At 42.0% G+C, this 23,462-nt stretch overlaps 1 protein-coding gene across 1 annotated transcript in view; it reads left to right on the top strand.

Moving 5' to 3' along the window:
- The first annotated feature begins 9,671 nt into the window (after window positions 1-9,671).
- Window positions 9,672-23,462, top strand: part of HMGA2 (high mobility group AT-hook 2) — a 110,581-nt gene continuing 96,790 nt past the window's right edge. The window contains exons 1-3 of the mRNA XM_005519330.3: window positions 9,672-10,540; window positions 13,247-13,333; window positions 20,809-20,859. Of these exons, the coding sequence (XP_005519387.1) occupies window positions 10,430-10,540; window positions 13,247-13,333; window positions 20,809-20,859 (249 nt within the window). The 5' untranslated portion in view covers window positions 9,672-10,429. The remainder of the gene's footprint in view (window positions 10,541-13,246; window positions 13,334-20,808; window positions 20,860-23,462) is intronic.

Here is a 23,462-nt window from a genome sequence, read left to right as displayed (position 1 = left end):
CAGCCTGGAGCTAGTCCAGGAGAGCACTCTGTTCAGGAAAACAAATCTGAAGAAGAGAGGATTATGAATCATATAACTGGTACACCATCTCTTGCCCTTTCTGCCCATTCACTAGAGTCAGTTCTGTATCAAAGGAAAAAAAAAATCATAAGGAAAGCAAATAACTGCTTTTACTTTGGGAAGTTCTGGAGATTTTAATGTCATTTGCTGTTGAAAGCAGAGGAAGGAATGATGCTCCAAGGACAGGCTACAAAGTTTGGCCTAATAAATGTGAATGGATATACAGGGATTGATTGTTCTTTCACACCAATGAAACTCCATGGACTGAAATTAGGCACACTAATTACACAATATACTTCTGTAAATGATTTGTAACTCTGGAGTGAATGAACTGTAATATAACCTAAGGCACAATGTGCATGTGCAGCCTGGCCCCTCAGGCTTGTATTAATAGTAACACAGGTTGTCATCATGTGTTTTTAAATTTTTAAATCTAAATAAAATATAACACTGCATGTAATAAGTACTTTAAATGGCAGATGTGTAATAAACATCTCTATTTACGACATACTTAAGCAGGAAAACATAATGAGGTGTGGTTCTGGTACAAATTTTGCTTCAGGTTCACTTTGTACTTTTAACCACCTTCATTAATTACACAGCTAAGATCATGCCCTGGAGAGCTTTAATTTTCTTGTGATTATATAATGGTCTCTTACTGATATCATTATTCAAAAAAATAAATAAAATATTAGGAATGTTTTCAGACAGAGCTTTTAAGTATAAAGACTTGTTAAACATATTTTTACCAAATCTGAGCTACAACTGGAAACATCTAAAGATGTTTCTTTGCCTTAGGTAACCACTCAACATTTCCTCTGTGTTTGCACTACCCTTTCTCATATATATGATTTTTGAATGACTGCCATTACCCTTTGTTTCTGTAGACCAGAAATGTCTTCATCTTCATAATGGCCCTGGAAGATAGGGAATACTCACATCTGTGTTTTCCTGATAGGGCACAGATTTTCATTCTTGCTCAGCTAAGTGGGAGGTAGGTATCCAAACACTTCCAAGTTGTTGTGTGTATGTGGTTTGCCCTAGGTCAGGCAAGAATGAACAGGAATTGTCTCCATTTCCTGAGCTCCCAACTGATGCTCTAAGCCCTGGACCTTCCTTTGCACTCCATATACACACTAGGGAAAATGGACAAAACATCAACCCAAGTTATCAAAGGAGCAGCAGGTTTGAAACATGATGACCATACACTGTAGGAAACAGGTTTTCATCCTATGGAGTGCCAGCTTTTGTGGCACATGGGACAATTTATCAGGCCCACAGCCCGTTCCCATAGCCTTTTTCCCCGGGTACAGCTCTGGAGCATGTGAGGAAGGGGGTGTGTGTTAGATTAATTGTTCTGGCAGCAGGCATAGCTCCCAAGCGGCCCAGCCCTCGCCGGTGGCCGCTCTCCCACCACACGAAGCTTACATGGCGGGCATGTGGCAGCCCAGCGGCCTCAGCGCAAAATGGCGGCTGGGAGCGGCAGCCATTGCTGGGAGCGCCCCTCACGGCTCAGCCGGGCCTGCTCCTGCCGCCCAGCGCAGGGGAGCTGCAGAGCTGTCTCTGCTGCTGTGCCTGCAGCTCGCTCCCCACAGCCCCGTTTGCTGGGGCAGCTCAGAAGCGGGGAGCGACTTAACCGTGCGGGTGTGCAGGGAAGCCAGGGCGGGCGCGGAGCGTGGGCACGGAGCTGCCGCGCTGTGCCGCTGCCGCCGCAGCCCGTGGTGCAGCAGGCCTGGCTGCAAACCAGCGGCACCGCTGCGTCTGGGCAGCTCTGGGCACAAACACTGCGTGTGCTCACCAGCATACCCTGCGCCTCTAGCAGGGCACGGGTGTCAGACAGCAAACCCAAACCTTCCGATGCTTCTCTGCTGTCACTCCACTGGCCAGTCTTTGTCTTTCTGTTCCAAACTGGTTTCCTTCCTCCAGGCTTCATTTTGTTGAAATTTGTTTTGTACTAGCCATATTAGAGTGGTTTTAAGGCTTCAGTGGGCAACACAAAGTCTTAAGGGTCTTAGTTTTAACACACATTCACAAAAGATCCATTAATTTAAGCGAGAATGCTGAATTTACCACCTTTTGGAATATGTACTAAGAATTTACTGTAGAGTAAATAATTTACTCCATACTTTGTGAAAGTAAGTATAGTGGAAAATTATATCTAGCCTCTAATTTCTAAACTAAAACAGCAATATTCTTCTGTGGTGTAATATATTTTCCAGTCATGTGATGAAGAGAAGCATTTTTTTCAGCTGAGCTCACTTAAAGTTCAAAAGATAAATATATCACAATGACAAATTGCAAAATGCTATTCATACATTTAGGTAAAAATGGTTCCCTCATTTGTTTGTATTTCACATAAACTGTATTACTGTTATTTCCAAAGAAAATACAGTACAAAATAATTCTGATTAAAAATACAAGTATTGTTAATGGACCAAAGCAGAAATTTATCTTAGCTTGTGGGGGACAAATATATATATAGAAAGTAAGTATACTGTCTTTGGGTGAAATTAATTCCAGCAGAAAATGATATCCTAATCTCCAGCCCAGTGCCCTACAAGGGTGGGACATGAGTGGAATAGCTAGTGCAGGGTGTTCTGCATCTGTTCTGCTCTGTTCTGGGTGGTTGTTTCTCCACATGGGAGAGAGGTCTGAATTTACAGCACTGACAGGCTGTCTTAATACTTGTCTGCAATGAGAAGTTGAATGAAATGTGAGAGCAAATTTGCCACGCTCTTGTGACTCCATATGTGCATGAGGACGCCCAGCCTGCTGTGAGCGTAAACTGGATGGGCTGTGAGGTAGGACACACTTGCTGGGCACAAAATCAGTCCATGGCTATCTGCCACTTAAATGTTTCTTCTACATGTGGAGCAACAGGCAAGAGTCAAAGGCACCCACTGCAACAGGGCTACTGATTTAATTTTGTCCTGGAAGTACAGAGGCATTTCTCAGTTCCTCCTCATAAGTTCTAGCCATATATTAGGACACTGTGACTTTTTTGCATGTTTTGGTTAAAGCTTATGGTTTGTCAAATGAAGGTTTTCCTGCTTTTTCCTTGGATCACTTATTTATCCTACATATGCATGTTCTCTGCATGGTCTCCAGCAGGTAATGAGCTTTTGTTGTAATGAATAAGGACTTTCAGGTGCTGCCTTAGTTTTGTCTTCATGCTGCTTACCATTGACTGACACGTATGACTCAGGTCAAGGATCTACACTTAGAATAGAAGTAAAAATAAGCAAATGTGACAACGATAAATCTGATCTGTAAAATTATATAGCAACAAAAGTTGAATAAGCCATACATTTGTAGTATATATATATAGAAGAGTAACATGTTGGGATCAGAAATATTAATTATCACACATAGAAGGTGCATCCCCACAGTTCAATCTGAATGAACTGGAGGTCTATAATTTCAGTGCTCAACTATGTTTATCACTTTTATGCTATCAGTTCAGAAATCCCTTTTGGAATTGGTATACTCTGATTTCTCTTTCCAAACAATTCTCTACACGCTGTCTTGCTTCCAACACATATGCGTGTTCTCTCTTTCTCACACACACACAAAGGATTCTATAACAACAGGACCATTATAGAGAATGATCTAAAACATGTGGATTACAGCCAGTATTTAGATATGGTATAGTAAATTCTGGAAGGTATAAAAAAGAAATAACTGAACTCATTGCAGAGAAAAATGAGCCAGTCTTAAGGAGTTTTAATTAGAGTTTCATATAAAACCATATGGAAGATACTGAGTCTAATATTAAAGGGAAAAGGAGTAGGGGTAAGGGAGAAGAGAAATCCAGTTCCACTGGGATTTGGGATGGGAGTTGTTTAGCATTTTTGTAAGAACCCTTCAGGAGATTAATGAAAACCATTTAAGCAAACATATAAACATATTTACCAAGTTGTACAACATCTGTGATCTGACAACCTCACCGTGCATCCCTACAGCTCAATCTGAGCTAAAGGGTAGTCAGTATGGAGCTGCTCCTTCCTTCCACAGACAGCTGTCACTCCTCCTTTGCAGGCAATTCAGTTACCGTGCCCACTCCCTTTGTCCAAAGGGATCTCTGGGACCAAGAAACAGCCGCAGCAGCAGTATCAGGAATGAAGGAAGAGTGAGCCACTTCCTTTCCCCTTTCTCAAAATACTCAGCTGTATCCAAGTTTCTGCCAAATCAGTTTTGCTCAACATCCCAACACCCTGAGCTAAGCTCTAGTGCTCACCACTACAGCTGGGAGGCTATGGATTGCATCTCCTCTGAGTCTGCCCCTTTGCCATTTCCCTGCGTGGGTATGTCAAGCCTCTGTAAATATTCATAGGCGTATGCATTTGCCCAGAATTCTGAAAATAGCTGTGTTCTGTATTTGCATAAGATGCCATGCATGAATTGAAACCTGCCTGTCATTAATCAGAGGCTTTAGTGAGCTAGAGTTTTTCTCTGAAATTTTTGCTGAGCCTAGGCTTCAACATTCTCACACTTGGAAACTGCGCTTAAAAAAACCTGACTGCCAGCATCTGTCTGATAAATAGTGGTTCCAAAGTGTAACAAATGCCAAACAACACTTCCTTGTTTTAGTTAGTGTTGGACATGGATGTAGGAGAAGGATAGAGAAGGGCTTTTCAGAAGTATTAGTCTTACTCAGCAGAGGGTAAAACACCCATTTCACCAGCATGTTTCATAACTGCTTCCTAAAGTACATGGAAATAAGTGGGACTGATTCTGCCAACTCTGCTTATTCAAAATAGAACTTTACTCCCTCAGAAATCAGTTTGAGTCTTCATGGTGCTGTTCTGCATAAATAAGGCTTTACTTGTTAACAGGGAAAAAAGCAAAATTCCTAGTGAACCAGAACTCCAGCCATAAATTAAAGAACGGGATCTGCCTAACGAAATAAAAATGAAAAACAAATCACAAAGTTTTCATATGTTAAATGACAAATTTTTGAGTGTATGAATCAATGAAAAGACACTAACAGAAAACTGGCTCTTCCAACACACGTCTTCAAGTCCAGAGCTAGTAAGAGCTAATAAGCAGAGGCATTCCTATGGGGGTGACAAGGAACGCCAGTTTTCTGAGATGAAGCACTGAGAACTTCATACAGAAATGCAAAAAGTACCTTCTGGACTGAAAGAAATCCCATTATGAATGGCGACAGCCTGGGTGCATAGCTGTTGAGGTGCAGTGGAAGGGTGTTTTGGCCCATCAGGTGGCTGTGTTGCATTTTGAAGCAGTTTTTAGGTTGGAGAACTGTTACCAAATAATCCCACGTGGACTGATTCCACTGCAGCTGCACCAGAGTTAGCAACAATGGGAATCTTAGTATAGACAGCTTTCAGCTCCAGCAGCCGTTTTCAGCAGTGTATCAGTTAACCCTGCTCTGAGGAGGGTTAATTGACACAGTGCTGCAAATGGCTGACTAGATGAAAACTCATATATTATGCCTCCCAACATCTCTAACAATTGTCCAGCTGCATTCATATTGGCAATGGTGGGAATTTGGAGGAGGGAAGAAATTTGCCACTGCAGACAAAGCATGAGCATGAGCCTTAATGTTCCTTTCTGGGTCTTTTTTGTGAGTCACAGTCATGCTTCCCTAAAGCATTCTCAGAGCCATCTCCACGTTGCTGATTATGAAGCAACAGCCACTGTTGGTCCCACCAGCTGGAAAAAAAAGAGTGGAAGAATGGTGATACACTCCGGCCCAACTCATAGGTGCACTCACAGTTCATGTGTCTGCTCTTCTCTCTCTTCTGCCTGTGTGTTTCCACAGGCAACACATTCTAAAGGAACCTGGGAAAACAAAAATTAGCTTTTCCCACAAATACAGACAATGTTTGCAAGATGTGCTTCTCCTGCACTAACTGGTTCTCTGGCAGCAGAGTATCAGGATTCCCAGTACCCACTGCAGCCTTTAACTACATAAATATCTTTGGCTTCTCTGTTTGGCCACAGAAGTGAGATACCCACTCAAAATACCACCCTTCAGATTTGGCAGCCTCTAGCCCTGGTAGGCCAAGGCTGTTCCTCTAAGGAGTTTTCTGAGGCAGTGCAGAGCTGTAAGCTTCTTGAAATATGGAGCAAACAGTCAAAAAAGTTCTCCTGAATTTTACCATCTGCTCTCCCATTCCGGGCAAGAGATCTCTTTCAGAGTTAAAAAATTGCTGCTTCCCCTGAGCTAAGGCCTTAAACTTACTATCACTGCCCCTTTTGAGTAGCTTGCACTCCATGAGAGCTGGGGTGGAGAAAACAGGACCCTCTTGAGACAGAATAGAGGGGTGTCCTGACTCTGCCCTCCTATGTACACGGTGAGCAGGCATTATAAAGTTGGTGACATGCTTCCTATCACATAGTTGGCATCACAGACCTTCAGTAGCAACCTGTAAAAAATAAAGAAGTTCTCTCCTTGTGTAAAGCACTACCCCCTGAGACCATCTGAGTTCACAGACTTCCACTGGTGGGAGTTAGCTGTACTTATGTATTATGGGTTATGTTAGGTTACTATCTGTAGGTGACACCTCCCCATGACCATGCAGTATGGTTTCTTCTGCATCTGTGGGCTTTTGAGAAAGGAAATGGATGAAGAAGTGAGCAAGGGAAGTTATTTATTGCTGCTATTTATAATCTCCTAGGCCTATTTAACCTGTAATTTTCTGTCATTCTAAAAGATACTTTCCTGCAATCTTGATTCTTTGTTCTGATGCAAAATATTACTGCTGCTATTAGAATGCACAATTTAAAAAAATCTCCTCTGGGAAGAGAGGCAAATTAACCCTCTACAAGCTATCATACTGATTACAGAATAAAAAATGGCCATTTTTATAAGTGTTCTGGGTTTGGTAGCAAAATCTGCACATTGTTTCTCATCGCCTTCTTCTTAATCTTCTAGGAAGTTCCTCTGGTTTCTTTGGAAAAGTCCTGAGTTTAAGAGTCATGGAGACTAGAAATCAGGCCAGATTTTATGTCTATAAGTTTCCTATGCTATTATGAATGGTTCCAGAAAACAAAAAAATAAAAGCACTGACAATTAGTACTTCTGTTAATAGACCAAAGCTTAAATCTCAGACCAAAGCTGGTGGAAAGTAGGTTATGTCTACTCCAGTGACTTTGCAGTAGTCCCTTTGATTAATTATGCAGTTGTATGCACTGGTGTTTGCACTGAATATTGTGTAAATACATCTGTATTGTCAGAGGATGGATTGGAACAGTGGAAGGAACAGCTACCACATCTCTTTTGGGAAGGAACCTGTTAAAAAACAAAGAGCTGTTTGGCTCCTCGGCTTCCATCAGCCACTTGAGGAAAGCAAGGCTTTCTGGGTTCTGGATGTCATGTTGCTTACCTGGGTTAAGGTATTCTGTATATAAATTACATTTTTTATTAGACAGCATTGCATCCACATAGGAATTGCCATAGGGAATATCACATTGATTTATTGTCTAAGCACTTTTGGTTAAGGAGAGAAACAGGATAGTTTCAAATAAATGAAAGACATAGTTATTTAGATCTTGGATACTGATTCTTATGATGGTTAATCTGTAGTCAGACTGTAGAAAGATGCAAACCGTTGTGCTGGGCACAGTACAAGCATCAAGGCTTTTGTTGTCTGGAACAGCTTTCAAAGAGTGATCTTAGGAATACTGATCTCATGTGAAAATTATTTGCTTATGGCTATATGTAAAAAGTCTTTGAACTATACAGTTTTTACTAGAACTGCTCAAGGGAAGACTAGTGGAACAATTAATATATAGGATGATTCTGTAGAGATGGATGTTTTGGAGCAACAGGATTTTACTAATCACGTGTAACACTTTCTTCCAGAGAAATGGACACATGAATATGCTTTTAAGAAATTAATGGATGTTATAAAAGTTATGTGCTGCAACACTTCAAACTAAACACTTCACAATCTCCACTTGGAATCCTGATCGCATACAGCAGCTTGCTTATTCTTTTGATGTATAGAAGAGATGTAGGGCTCAATGGATTTCTTCATGGTGTGATGGGAACTGAATATTTTACAAAATGCAGTCAGACTACAAGGCTTTTCTGATAGCTGTTAGATATAACAGGTGGACTGTGTCTATCTTCCATAGCTGGTTGCTTTTGGGGATGGGAGCGAAGCAGGCTGTGGGATTCTTGTGATTGGATTAAGAACACTTTGGCAATATTTTCAGCCTTTAGAAGTGTTCTAGGATTACTCTTTCTTTAGCCCATCTGTCTGCAGTGTACTTTTTCTATTCGATAGAAAATAACTCAGCTGTCTCCTCAGCACAGTGTTTGCTGGTCAATGACTATGTTTGATTGTAGTAACTTTCTGCCTGTTTCCTTATTTATTAATAGGTATAAGAATTTGTAAGGTGCCACGAATACTGGCTGCATTTCAACAGCTTGCACAAGGAGTGTTGCAGCAGTATCTCTGCCCTCTTCAGTATTATATACGATAATGCAACTTTTCCTTCTGAGCGCTCTCCTGCGCTTGTCCAGCCCTAAGCAGGGGAGAAAGGATGTCACCAGATAGTTACTACAGGGGTGGCTGTCAGCCGACGTGCAAGACCTTGTGGGAGGAGTGGGACTGGAGGAAATGCCCAAGTTGTACATGAAGCCCAGGTGTGAACGTTTCTTTGGGGGGACGCGCAGACGGAGGGAGGGGGGGTGTCCTTCCCTGGCCTTTGTGGCCATCTCCTTGTTGCCGCAGTGGAGGGGCGCCTAACCATGGCTTGCACGGGAGAGCACCGAACACCGGCGGAGGGAGAGGGCTGTGCTGGACATCCTGCCTACGGGGTCTGGGAAGAGGCGCAGCCTGCGACCCCGCCACGCTCGTAGAAGAATAATGTCGGGGCAGGGCTCACCGCAAGGTCATTCCGCGTGCCGTCACCCTCCCGGCAGGACAGCTCCAACCCGCTGTCGGGTTACACCGCCCACATTTTACCGCGGCGGCGCCCCCCCCGCCAGGCGCCGAGCCCGCGCCGCGATGGCACTGCCTGCCCGGCGGCCGCCTCGCGGGGCCAGAGAGAGCCGCGCTCTCCGCGGGGCCAGAGAGAGCCGCGCTCCCCGCGGGGCCAGAGAGAGCCGCGCTCCCCGCGGGGCCAGAGAGAGCCGCGCTCCCCGCGGGGCCAGTGGGAGCCGCGCTCCCCGCGGGGCCAGAGAGAGCCGCGCTCCCCGCGCGGCCAGAGAGAGCCGCTCTCCCCGCGGGCGGAGCGCGGCGGGCGCGTCCCGGGCGGCCCCGCCCCGGCCGCCTTTGTTCGGCGGGGCGCGCACGTGCAGCGGCCGCGCAGCCCCGCGCGGTGGCCGCGGGCGCGTGCGGGGCGCCGGGCCCGGCCTGGCCCTTTAAAGCCGCGGTGGCGGCGCGGCCGGGCCGGTGCGGGACACGTGAGGCGGCGGCGCACTCCGCCACCGCTGCCCCGGCTGCCGTGCTGCTCGTGTTTTATCTGGCCGGCCGCCAGCCCCCCATCGCCGGGTTCTTTGCTCTGCCTCCTCCTTTCTCATTCTCTCTCTCTCTCTCTCTCATTTTTTTTCTTTTTTTTTTTTTTTTTTTTTTTTCCCTACAGCCCCCTCCTGGTTTTTCCAACCACGGGTAAAGGTGGCTTTTCTTTTCTTTTCCTTCGTTTTTGTATTTTTTTTCCCCTCCCTTAACCCTCATCCCAGTTTAGTCCGTGGGCAGGACTCGCATAATAATATTTCCAGTCCCAGGAGTTCGCATCACAGACACGAACCCAGGACCGCCCCCCCCCTTCCCCCTTTTTTTCCCTCCCAATCTCCCAAATAGTTTTATTATTATTATTTTTAAATGATCGCTCCTTTTGCGCGCTGCTCCCGCTGCTGCCGAAATCCCCGTCTTTCCGGGTTGCATGCTTCTGGCAAGATTGTGCAGTGTTCTCAGTCCATTTCCAGTGTGTCTTATCTTAATTTGTCCTGATCCGATCTAAGCGCGATAGCCACCACTTGCTTTCAATTTGTAGGACATTTTTTCCTCTTCTTAGTTTGCTTCCGACTACCCTCGGACTATTTCCCTCGCTCCTTGCATTTCCAGGGTTGCAATTTACTCTGCCTTTCTTTTTTTTTTTTTCTTTTTTCTTTTTTTTTTTTTAACCTCCTCTTTTGAATTGCTTCATGTTACTAACCATTCCTAAATTGTAAGAAAGATTCATTCCCCCTCCTCTTCCACCACCACCACCACCACTACCACCATCACCTCCTCCTCCTCCTCCTCCCCTTCTCTTCTCCTTTTTGGCAGCACCAGGACGTCCGGTGTGGTGGTGGCAGCGAGCAGCAAAAGCAGCAAGAGCTCGTTTTGATTCCCCCCCCTTCCAAGGTGCTTTGGAGAGACTGGTTTCAGGCTGAGCAGCAGAAGTCACGATGAGTGCACAAGGTGAGGGACCCGGTCAGCCTTCCACTGCTGCCCAGGAGCAACCTGCAACCGCAGAGCCTCAGAAGAGAGGACGAGGCAGACCCAGGAAACAACCACAAGTCAGTATCGTGTAGATACGTAGAGCCGCAGATCTATAGTGTTATAGGCATGTACATGTACGTATTGTGCTGCGAGTGAAGGAGTCCTGGCGACGGGGCGGGGGGGGCTTTGTTGTGCGCTGCTTCCCGGCGAGGAGGTGCAGAGGCGTAGCGAGGGGCTCCGGCGGGCGCCCCGGCGGGGGGACCCCGGAGCCCGGAGCGATGGGGCGCTGCCTGCCCGTGGCTGAGCCGCGGAGCCTCCTCGGGACTTTCACTATTGTGCAGGGAGCGAGCTGGGGCTTTTCAATGTAAATGGGGAACATGGAGCAGCGCGGCTTCGACCAACCAGCGCTCGCTGGGTCATTTCGAGCTGATTTTGAAATTGCGAAAGCGAGGAGCAGGGAACGGGGCTCTCCTGTCTCCCTCCTCTCCCCTCTCCCAGCCCTCGCAATATCTCAATCTGTGTGCGCGCGTGTGTGTGCATGTGTCGGGTCCCACCGGGCGCTACTGCCGCCTCCGATCTTGACCAGCCCCCGAACTGCCCCTAGATGCTGGGGCTGGGGGAGAGGAGGGTGACTAGAAAATCGCATAGGGGTTTTTTCCGCCTTTTTCCTCCCCCCCCCCCCCCCCGGCTTTCCCCCCTTCCCCACCTCCCCCCTCGCCCCCCTCGTCGTATGGCGAGAGGTGCCCCCGTTGCCGATGGAGGTGGGGGAGGTAGCCGGAGGGGGCTTGCCCTGTATTTGCAACACCTTTTGCCTTTGCTCCGGCGCTTCCCCGGGCAGGTCGAGGCGACGGGAACGCTGCCGTGTGTAGACGCGGGGAGTGGAGCCCTGTGCTCCTTTCCACCCGTACCCACACCCACAGCCTCCATCTGGGCCCCGAAAGGGACGCGCTGGGCTCCCCTTTTTGATTTGCAAGACCTGAATTCGAGCTAAGGTTGTTAGCTCCGTGTGTTATTCCCACCCCCACCCCCACCCCCCTTCCCTTCCTTTCCCCAAGTGCCATTGTCGCATCGCCTGGAGCTGCCGAGCCGCGCTCAGCCCCTGCTGCCGGGCGAGGGGCCCGGGGGGAGCCCCCGCTCGCTGCAGCCCCTCCGCCGGCGCCGCCGAAGGAGGATTTTGCCTGCGGATGCAACCAATTAATCCCGCAGCTCGGCGGGGGCAGCGCGGAGCCGCCCGCAGCCTTTTCCCTGCCTCCCTCGGAAGTCACGATTGAGAAGCAGGGCTGTCCGTGGAGCTCAATTTAAAGCGAGCTTCCGCGGGCTTTAAACGTGTTTACTTCCCATTCATTTGGCATCAGCCCCACTGCCACGAGAGCCTTCGCGGGGCTCGAAACATGGAGAGAGCTGAGCAGCAGAGCCCCGAGCCGGGAGAAGCCCGACTGCTTTGCTTCCTTCCCCTCCCCCGCACCGATATAGTCCTGTAAATTGCACAGAAAATACTTTTTGGAGAGCCGTAAAATCAGAGCCCCTCGTTCCCTCGCTCTGCCCTTGGTGACATTCCATCGGTTCGGTGACTGCGGGCTCTGTCCCCCTTGTGCTTCACCCCCTGATTACCCTCGACCAGCCCCAGCAGCCGGCACCCACCGACTCTGCTGGCTTGTGCCAATGCTTCCTTTTTTCTTTTTCAATTTTTTTTTCTTTCTATATTTTTTAAATTTTTTTTTTTTTTTAGTTTTTCCTTATTTTTTTTCCTCGTGTAGCATTTGAATGTATGGAAGTGAAAGAAAACCGCGTCTCCTTCAACGTGCTCAGCCCAGATGTGCAGTGCCTGCGGGGCTCGCCACTGAGCTGCAGCACTTGGGGAGTCCCCCCGCCAGCCTCCCCTTAAACTGCCCGGGAATTATGAAAGCTGAAGGAGTTTAAACTGGTTTAAGTTAACAAACTGTACTTAATTAGTTCTACCACATCCTGTAATCTGAATGAAATCTATAATATTCAAGACTAGAAGAGTTTTATGGTGTTTATGATTCACTGAATAAATATTTGGAATCTGAACTCTTAGTAATTCATACCCAGTTTTAAGGGCTGGTTATTTACTGGCAGGCAAAGGAACTAGTTAAGAAAACAGCTAAAATAATCAGTATCGACTCATTTTCAAGTTAGGGTTTTGTTTCAGATTTTTCTTTGCTCGAGTTTTTTTGGCTTACTAGTGTTCTATTTGAAGAGACATTTACATTTGCATGTTAATACAAATAAATTTTCTTTAGAATAGGTGTGAATATAGTGCCTACTGCAAAACAACAGAAAAAATTGCCCCCTTGAGAGAGAAGTAGTCTCATCTTACTTTGCAATATTCTGGTACTTAACTTCTTTTCCACAAAAAGTTTGTGCTGGAAGCTACATGTGATAATTGTATCTTGCTATAATGAAATGCAGTTGAAATTAAATGGGTAACTGTTATTTTTTACATAACTGCTCTTATATGAGGGAAATCACAGCCATCTTTAAAAAATGTGTTTCCTGCTATAACTTATGTGTTAGAATATACATACTTTTACAAGTTTTTTAATGCAACTGCAAGAGAAATTAAACTCCTTTATTATGCAAAATTTATTTTTTCCTTTACCTGGAGTTGCTAAATTTTTCATGTTGCACTATTACTATTATGTTATTTAATGAAACTGTTATTTCATATGCTGAAAGCAACTTTTCGGTTTAGTTTATTCTTTAGATCATCTGGGTTAGTTGTAGCCTTTTGCCACAACCGCATGTCTTCCTGTATTTAGGAACCAACTGGTGAACCATCTCCTAAAAGACCAAGAGGAAGACCCAAAGGAAGCAAAAACAAGAGTCCCTCTAAAGCAGCTCAGAAGGTGAGATTATTAAAGAGAAAGAATTACTTTTGCTGTTTTTTCATCAGCTACTAGCAAAAAATCCAATAATTTAGGCTGTGAAGTGTGGGATTGGAACTCTTTTAATAATGCTACATAAAGCATGAATTTCACATTTTTAAAATTAGAATTAACATGAAGACCTTAAGTACAGAACCCATAAGGACTTTCTTTTTTAGTAGTCTACAGATTAATGAAATAAGAATGTATTTCACGAGAAACCATGAAATGTCCTGTATCTAGTAGGGAAGTCAATATTAAGGATATTATTTTCTTCATTAAGATTTTTGTAAGAGGAAGATTAATTTCTTGCCCACTTACAGTTGTTGCTACTACAGACCAAATCTGTATATTGAAGTTAAGTGCTTTGTCAAACATAAGTTAATTAGAAGTAAATCCAATTATGTGTTGATGGAAATAGTGCATATATTGAAATTTACAGCTTTAAAATGTGATGGTAAAGTAAACTTTGAGTAAAAGCCTGTTATATCTTGTTTAGTAATCAGTTTCAAAGAGACTTTTACTGGAAGTGCTTTAGTCTTCTGAACCACTATTTCTGCTTGGTGATGAGACCAAACTTTTATTGTGGTGGTTCTGATTGCCTTTATCTACAGGAGAAGCTCCCTGAAGACACTGCATTTAGTGCATGGGCTTTACATCACAGATACAACATGAAAATTTGACTACATTTTATTTAAACTGGGGAAAGCACAGCATTAAAAAGCTATGTTATCAAGGCAAATCATGCATACCCTTCTGTAGGAAATATTTTAGTAAAGGCACATAGTTGTCTATGGGCTTGAAAACAAATATGGGAGATTTGTTTATGTTGTTGGTTATACAGCAGTTAGCACTGGTTTACAGGTGCTAAATCAGAAACAAAAGCTTGGGAAATCTGGTAGTGAACTGTAGTACTAAAGTGTATCAGTATCTTTTAAGGACGTATGTGACAAAATGTGTGGAAGGTATTTGTGTCTTCATCTAATTGTGGTTATGGTACTGACCATATTAAGTTTGATAGTTTTCAGTGTTATAAACTACTATAGCAACTACTGATAAATATTAAATCATTAAAAGGTGACTATGGTTTCATGTCTGTTTTGTTTAAAGTGTTCTCAACATTTGTTTGAGGTACTTTTCCAACTGTCTTTAAATTCAAAATTGGTTTGGTTTTTGGTTGTTTTTTTGTTTTTTTTTTTTACTTTATGGGCTGGAAAAAAAGCAGCATGTTCTGTCAAGAAATCCATGAATTAGTGAAAAATGCTTTACAGGTTAAGTATTAAAATCCTTTCAAAGCCATTCTGCAAGGTAATGTGCTTAAAATGTTAATTCTTTTTCTTTATGCACTAAAAACATCCCTCAGATTCATGTTAAAATAGTTTATATGTCACTCTTCAAAAAAGAGAGAGCAGTTTTTTATTAGTTTAGCAAATCCAAATGTGAGCTTTAGTATTTTAAATATTACTCCTAAGAGTGTTGGCTTTCCTAGGAGAAACATTTGTACTAAGATTAAATTTTAAGTAATTTGTAGAAATGCGTTTTTAAAAGATGCTTCTAAAAGAAATATTGACATTAGTTAATTTACATAAGTGATTTGGAAATCAGTATAAATGGAAAATAATTTTAAAACATTCATATATGTGTAGGTTTATTAAATCAAAAAGTTTTCCAGATGATTCTGGTACATAGTTATGCTTTCTTAATCTAATTTACAAATTGAGTAATTTTATTATAACATTTTGATTTTCAGAATGCAGCAAGATACTGCTCTAATTAAAGCTTTTGGGTGTTGTTAATGTAAAAAATTGACCAAAGACCACGTCATTTTTTATAATAAAAAAACCCTTTGAGTTGTATGTAATTACAAGTCTTACTGGTTTCTAGGTTTATAGATAAAGTATATAAATGTTTGATAAATCCTCTAAAACACAAAACACTTATAAAGCCTTACTAGAAGAAAGAGGCTGGTATCACATTTCAAATAAATATTTTAGCCCTTTTTCCAAATTGATAATTAGCCCTCTCTAAAATGGTTCAGCTTCTTACCAGGTATCTCAAAGTATCTCTTAATGTAATATTATTTCCATTAGTTTTTCTAACTGTAATAATGATGGGAAAGTTTTAGCACTGTAAGAAAGCTTCATGTGGTGTTGAGGGTATCACCTCTAAGAGGAGTGAGCTATATGTTTAATTCTGTGGTACACTTATTTACGCATACATATGCTTACATACATTTATTAAAGCTCTCTCCAGCCTGTCCCAACTCCCAGAAAGAGAACTGGCTATCTTAGCTTAAGCCCCTCTACAAGTGAACATGGGTACTATACACCCAGCTGGAATTTGCTGGAATTTCTAAAGAATAGTGCGTGCCCTGTGTGTTTCAAAGGGAGCTCATTGAAATGCTTTAGAGTGTTCACAACATGTTAGATAAACGTCGACCAGGAGAACCCACCGAGCAGCCATGAGAAGGCACTCATGATTAATTGATTGGGTGTTCTCTTGCAAAGCATTACACATCACAATTAAAAATGTATTGCACAAACTGGCAGTGAGTTAAAAATGCTCCAGAACTGGGGCTTTGTTTTGTTATACTTCAAAAAGGAAATACCCTTAAATCGCTTGATGGATTTTCCCTGGAATTGTGGTTGTGTTGTATATTTAAAATTACTTGGTGCACAGTTTTTTTTTTAATTTTTGCTGGAGGTTTTTTTTTTTTTTTTTAAACTCTAAGAGCTTGTGTTTGGTCTTAGTAAACTGGCCTTGGGGCATCTGAAAACAAACTGTGCTTGTTATGAAATTAGCAATGTGAAACTTGACAATGCATACAGAATGTTGCAAAACTAACTGAACAGCTAATAATGTGGCAATTACTCTAATTTTGGGTAATATGCTTTTTTTCTTTTCCTTAAAGCCTTGCATATCACATGTGCCTAAGTTTTTATAAACTAGACACAAAAACTTCTATGAAAGTGTGTTTTACAGAAGACCAAACCATTTCTCAATTGTTTAATTTTCACAAACAGGAGGAACACAATGTGTTACCATATAGATAAGAAGAGGTAGAGACAAAATACTCCTGATCACCTTGCACTTGAGTCCCCACAATTAGGTGGTTATTATGCAGTCTACATCTTTAAAAAAGTTATTCTGTTATTCATTTAAAATATTTGAAAAAAACCAGCAAAATGTGAATTGGGTTTTGGGTTTTTTTCTCCCTAAAGCACAACCATATTTTTCAGGAAGATCATAGTGGGGAATATTCCTTTTTAATTTCATGGGTGTTCTGCAGTTGAGTTTTCCTTTTAGTGGTGAGCTGTGTTACCAGCCCATCACATTTCCCTTTCTAGGGTGCTTTTTTTTGTTGTCGTTGTTGGGGTTTTTTGGGGTTTTTTTAGCTCCTGTAGTTTGGCTTGACAAAAATACTGTAATACTATATAGATACAAATAATTTCCTGTTTGGGAGCGGGAAACACATTTGTGACATTAGAAAAAGGAATAGTGTATAACTGTCTTTAAAGAAATCATCAAGGGATGTCCCAGGAATATACAATGGTAAAAATTCTTTAATAAAATTTACCTTCAGCTAAAATATGTTTTGTTGTAGTTATTGGTGTAGTGAGTTTCACTGAAAATGCCTACAGAGCTTGATGCATCATCCTCTGAAAACTAGAGCTTGTGATCCTGTGTGTGACTGTACTTGCTGCTGTCACTACGTTACATGGCCAGGTTTGGTATGTAGAAAGGCATGTCTCTGGGTTAAGCAGTCCAAAGGTAAAAGAAAAAAAAAAAACAACAACAACAAAAAACAAACCAGAAAAGTGCATGTGATCAGGACTCTGCCCTGAATTGGTTCATGAAAGTTGGCTTCTCCATGCTTCATTCATTTTCACCAACACCAGTCATTGCAAGCTTAAAGGGAAAACAAGATAAAGTTTATCAAGTGATTGTAGCGTGGTTATTGCACTGAAAAAATGAGAGACCTCAAAATCAGATGTTTTGACCAAGATAGGAAAAGCAGAAGACTGACTTTTGTTTAGAATTAAAATGGATAAAACAGGACACGGAAAGTGTGATGGTTTTGTACTTAGTCAATGCCTAAGGTTTTTTTTAGGAGTGTTTTTTGACTAAATAACTGTGTGGTTTTTTGAGATGGACACATTCCTGGGCAAGGTCTTTTGACTCTGTTTGACAGCAGTGATATTCATCCTGAGAACTATCACTTACTTTACCTAACTTACAGCTCTGACACATTTTGTCTGAGATCTCCAGCAGATCATTTTGCAAAGTAGATAGAGTTCTTAAAATTTGGATTCTGTTGCATTTGAGGTCTTCTTGACAATACATAGGTGCCCAAAGAGCACTTTATAGCCGTTCAATTATTTCTGTTTGTCTTGTCTTGTTCATTACTTCCAGCAGTACAGCCTTGGTTTCTGTCTGGGTACAGTGCATTTTTGCAATAAGGAGGCAGAGATCTTGGGCAGTCAAGTCCTAGAGCTGCTGAGAGAAGCTGTTTGGAAGCAGGGTTTGATGACCTTGTGGTACAGGGCTTAAGTGGACTGCAAATCTTCCTAGGGACTGTTAGCTCACTTCCAGATAGCAGTGACTGAAATGGTGATCCTTCCTCACCTGTGATAAATAAAAAACATTTCCCATATAGTTCATGCTTTAAAATGTGAGTAAATTTAGTTCTGTTCCTCGCATGTGACATTGCAAAAATGGTGTGTTCATATTATTGTTTATAAGATGTTTCATATTTTTAGTGAAATACTCCTTGTGTTTGATAACATACCTGATCCTTTTTTAAGTTTAGTGATTTCACGTCTTAGCTGCAAAAAGCAAGGTCACACCTCATAGCATAGTAGCGCCAAATGTTAAAAACCCCCTGACCACACACCACCTCTGGGTGGCCTAGAGCTCTGTCGGGATTTGTCCCTAGCTTCAGAGACGACTCTTCAATTGAAGCCAGGAGCCAACAGACTGCAGTGTTGCTGATGATGCAAAAACCTGGTCAGGGGAAAGGCAATGTTTTAGTGCTTTCATGGAGAAACCATGTATTATCTATCTGATACACAGTGAAACATTCCTGCAAGGAATTAAGTTGTTGGAGAAAATACAGGCTGTATTTTAGCAAAAGTCAGGCTAAAAAAAGAGGGAAAGAGGTGGAATATTTTCCTAAACTTCATGTATTTATTGTTACCACTGTGCTGCTTCTACTCCTTTTGTTTGTTCTAACAGTGTTTTGTCTTTCTCTTCTCCTGAAAAGGAGATTAAAACTTCCACTTTGGAGGTTCTTGTCATTCATTTTCTGCAGTTTAATCTGTGAAAACCTTGCTATTTACTTACAAAATCTCTCTGTACCAAAACATCACCTCTGGCATGCCTGGCTGTTTGCTCAGCTCACCTCTGGGAAAGATTTGGTTTTGATAAGAACTATGGAAATGTTTTTCTTCTAACATGAGGTGGAAGTCATATACTGCAGGAATATAGTGCCTTTTAGTCTGCAAGGTCCCCAAGCACTTGACAAACCATTACCCAAACTAGCCAGCAGGAACACCAGCCACTTCTGATGTGGACCTTTGGTGGTGGTAGAGCTCAGCACTGCTCATGGGAAGTGGCCACACTGTGTGACAGTTTGTGGCAGGAAGCAAAGATTAGTTATTCAAAGAAATCTCTCATGTTCATTATAATTGGTAGTTAAAATTTATGTCAGGTTTGTGCAGACTTTAATTATTAGACCAGAGTAGTTTCTGTTTTCAAAAGGTTAATTATTTTTAATAGAATTTTGGAAAAGGATCTTTTCTTCAGATGCATTGATACACAGAAGAAAATAAATAGCCTTAGTGCTCTGATAACATGTCAAGTGTTGATTTGTTAAGACCAATTATAACCAATAATTTCTTTTTAAGATTTATGCCCTGTGTTTCACGGAGTAAATGTGGAAGCAGGGGGCTACAGTTTATCAACACTAAACCGTATCTGTTTGTCTGCATCCTTCAGGTTACAAGGTATAAAGATATTGAATGCTTAAAGGAAACAAAACTCTGAAATAGACAGCTACAGGATATAGTAAATGCACTTTAACAAGTATTCTCTTAAGAGGGTTTCACCTTACATGTAACACCAGTATAAACGATTAAAGCTCAAGTTTACTCTTTTAACAAGTCTGAGTGATAATTTTGCCCTTTAGGAGTGTGAATTTTATTTTTCACAGCTTTCTTATTGCAAGGTATTTATTTCAAAGTAATTGCATTTAACTCACAGGGCAGGTTTTTTTGTAGAGATTCCTCCATTAGTTTCTCAGCTCAAGTTCTCTTTTAGAGAGATCCGATTTACACAGCATTAGGTTACAGTATATGTTACCGTGATTGACCAGCAAGTGATTTATTTAATGGCACAGTTGATTTCTAAGGGCAAATCAAATACACGTACAGGTAACTGGGGGAAAAAACCAAAGCAACACAATTCATGTGTATTAAAACTTGGTGACTTTGTATCTAGCAAGTCCTGCCCTGACTACAGGTAGTGGCAAAATCCTGAGTGGAACAGGATTGTTTACCTGGTGAAGTGTATGGATGGGCATAGCCTAGCTGGAGAGAATAACCTGACTTTTCATTTTAAACTCTGTAAGTTTTTTAGTGTACTGCATAAGTACTGTTATTAGTAGTAGTATTCACAATGTCATGCAGTGGAATTAGTGGAAGAGCCTATAAAAGAACACATATTTCGTTTAAGCTAAGCTCCGGGAGCAACTGCTGGGCTTACATAAATATAGCTGTCACTTTTAGGGCCTCTTCCACATTGTTTCCTTAAACCTGGAAAGGGAAGGTGTGTTTTGGGCCATAATAGGTTTACTTATTAGAGCTTAAAGATGTGTGTTTGCCTGGAAAACTTAATGTGAAAAGTTGAGAAATTGTTTCCCAATAAGAGCACGGACATGTTCATGATGATATTCTGTCCTAATTAATTTCTTGCATGAACATAGTGAGACTAAAAAAGGAATTGTAGCTGCTGTAAACTGCTTTGATCCAACTTGAAACAGGCTGTATTTTTAATTTAGTATCTTCAAGTACTTTTTAATGGCCCATGGAAGACTAGATTTGATGTTATTGGAGGTTCTCAGGTTTCCCAGTTGCTCTGAGCCTGCATGTGAGTGGCTGGTCAGGGCTCTGCTGAGGACCCTGAGCAGCTGGGACTGTGTGGGTACAATCCTCCATGCCCCTGGACACAGTGTGGATCAGGGATGGGGACACCCTCGGGTGCAGGTGAGGCACTCTGGCTAGGAAACGTCAGAAAAAGCAGCATAATCACCAATCTGTGTGAGAAAGCACACAGATTAGCTGGGGGGCCTGGTGCCACCCAAGAGGTATAATTGTAGCTAATGTTACAGGAAAGGATTCCTGGTTACTGAGGCTGTTAAGTAATGCTGTGGTATAAAATATGTTGTGTTTCTTTTACAGAAAGCAGAAGCCACTGGTGAAAAGCGACCTAGAGGCCGGCCCAGAAAATGGGTAGGTATTTCACTTCCAGATTTATTTGCTGTGTTATAAAGCATGTTAAAAAGTCCATTCCTTTAGAGAACAGTAATTTCATTTGTAAAAAAAAGCATCTATCTTCTGTGTCTTTTTGTTCTGGTGGATTGACTAAAGAGTTAAGAGAGCAAAGAGGTTGATCACAGATCTACCTTTAGACTCTGGTAGTTTGCTCAAGATACTTTACAATTGAATGTTTGCTTCAAGTGAATATTTATGTGTATCTTATCAGCATGAAAAGAGCCTCAACTCCTCCTTCAAAAGAGAGTAACAATGAAATAACTTGTTTAGTAACTGAGTAACAAAGGTTAAAGGGGCAATATCAGACATCAGAGGGTGATAAGACTCAGATGAAGGGTGCGGGAGATAAAGTTTAGAAGCCAAAATGCTTTTGTACTACATTGCCTGGAAACATGCATATTTTCCTTAAATCCAGTGAGAAAGAGCACAGATGAACAGCAGGATACTTGCACTTAGAACTTAGTTTTTCCATTCACAGTCATTTTCATGCCTCATATATTTGTAGTGACTGGTAATATATTTCATTAAAAGTTTCTGCTTTTCCTGACCCATTTAGTCTTTAGATGTGTCTATCAGACGTGTGTTTTTATTCTTCAGTTATGAAAGTATTTCAGTCTTAGGTACTTGAAATTTCGTGCTCTCACTGATGTTTACAGCTGATGAGGGTCTGCCTGGTGCACCTCTCATCTGCATGTTTTTCACTTGTGCATGGGCTTTCATATGGATTGCCTCTGGAAAAATGGGATTGAGTATTAGAAGATATAAAGGTGTGGCAGTGCGCTTAATCACAAGTTAACATCTCTGATTTCCCTTCTCCAATTCCCTTTCCCTGCTCAACAATTTTCTTTAAACTTTTTTTTTTTTTTCAAATCCATGCCCAACATCTCAATTTGAACCCCTTATTTCACTCTGTAATCTCTTTCCTCATGTCAGTCCTGTCATTATCTCCCCCATTTTGTTCTGTTGTTTTGCATAGCTGTTAAAAGGGTTGTAAAAGTATATGCTTGCAAAAGCTCAAGCTGCACCAGAAGGTACTGAAAACTACAGCTAAGGTTCCCCTGAGTATCAGCCACTAAACACAGGAAAGCTGCCTTTAGCAGTCACTTTAAGAGCTGGTTCTATTGCACTGTCCAGTGAAGGCACCACAGGATATTTCTTTGGAAAAAACAGACCACTGCGTACTAGACGAGTGGTTTGTAGCTGTAGCTTTTAAGTCAGGCACATGAGTAATTTTCACATTTCACATTTTCAGGTACATGAGGAAGCTCAATGGCATTTTAAAAAAAGGTGGCTTTTTGAAACATATCTATGCTGGTGATTTTCTCCCAAGCAGCCTGGGGAAGGAAAATGTCAAGTGCGGTAAAGCGTGGGTCAGTTTCTGTCTGCTTCCTCCCATCTGGCTGGAACCTCGCATATCTGAGCACTGAGTGTTGCTTGCTTGATCCTCACCTTGGGTACAATCCCTGGGAAACAGCAAAAATACCTGGTTTATGAGAGTAATTAATTTATAACAGTCAAGCCATCCCCTCCGAGTTAAGAATGTGTGACAGGTGAATAGGGATGGTTGAAGAATTTGGGGAAAAGGCAGCAGCCTGAAATGTAAAAAATATTTTCTCTTCCAAGTACTCATAGTCAGAAACTGAGTGTTCAGTGGAAAGGGCACTTCTGCCATCTTGTAGGCTAGAATGTTTCCCTTCTATGTCTGTATTTTTATGGGGAAGAAAGAATGGGCAGTATCAGTGGAGCATTCTGAATGGAACGGGCTATTTGTCAGGTCAAGAATCTAATTTTCAGAAATGGGAATTACCGAAATGGGTTGTATCCATTAGTTTATTTTGAGACCAATACTTTAAACAGTTTCACTCATGTTTTTACTATTAATGCATATTTTGAAACGTGGTACTATTTTGCTGTTGTGCCTGTTGAAAGCACAGTCTTTTTATTTTCTTATTCCAATGATATGATTGCTTCTTGTAATTTTCAGAGATAATGCTCCAATCTGCAGCTTGCTTTGAGATAATTTTTCAGACTGTGAGAATCAAATATGCCATTTTTCCCCCTTCTCTTTTCTCTCTTTCCAGTTTAAATTAAGTTAATGGGGTTCCTTCTAGCTTGTAGTTGAAATGAGGGGAGGAGTCTGCCAGAAAGCAGGTAGTACAGCATCATCCTTTCTGTTTAGACCTCCAACATGCAGTCAGAAAATGTCCCTTTTTATCACCCATATTTCAGTTTAATCCTTAATGATTATATTCTTCCTTAATCCAATTTATTTATATGTCAAACCTTAATGATGATGGTTTAGTATCTGTGCAAGTAAGGAGCGTGCAGGGTGTTTTTCCTCAGAGAGGGCAGAATTCTACATTTTCATAAGTTTGTAACCCTTTTTTTTTGGGAGTCTAGAGATTCTGTGTCATATGTTGTTCATCAAATTGTAAAATATTATTTCTGCTGTTTCCTTCAATATGCACATGCAGAGACATACGAGCTAACAGACCACTGTAGAATTCCGGTAGCTGGTCTTTCTGCTGGTTCAAATTAAGTATTTAATGTTTGTGACTCAC

Source organism: Pseudopodoces humilis, chromosome 5, assembly GCF_049639895.1.
Source record: "Pseudopodoces humilis isolate 2021_Gansu_Grassland_sample_001 chromosome 5, ASM4963989v1, whole genome shotgun sequence".
Lineage (NCBI taxonomy): Eukaryota > Metazoa > Chordata > Aves > Passeriformes > Paridae > Pseudopodoces > Pseudopodoces humilis.
This window is presented reverse-complemented; position numbering and strand designations above follow the sequence as displayed.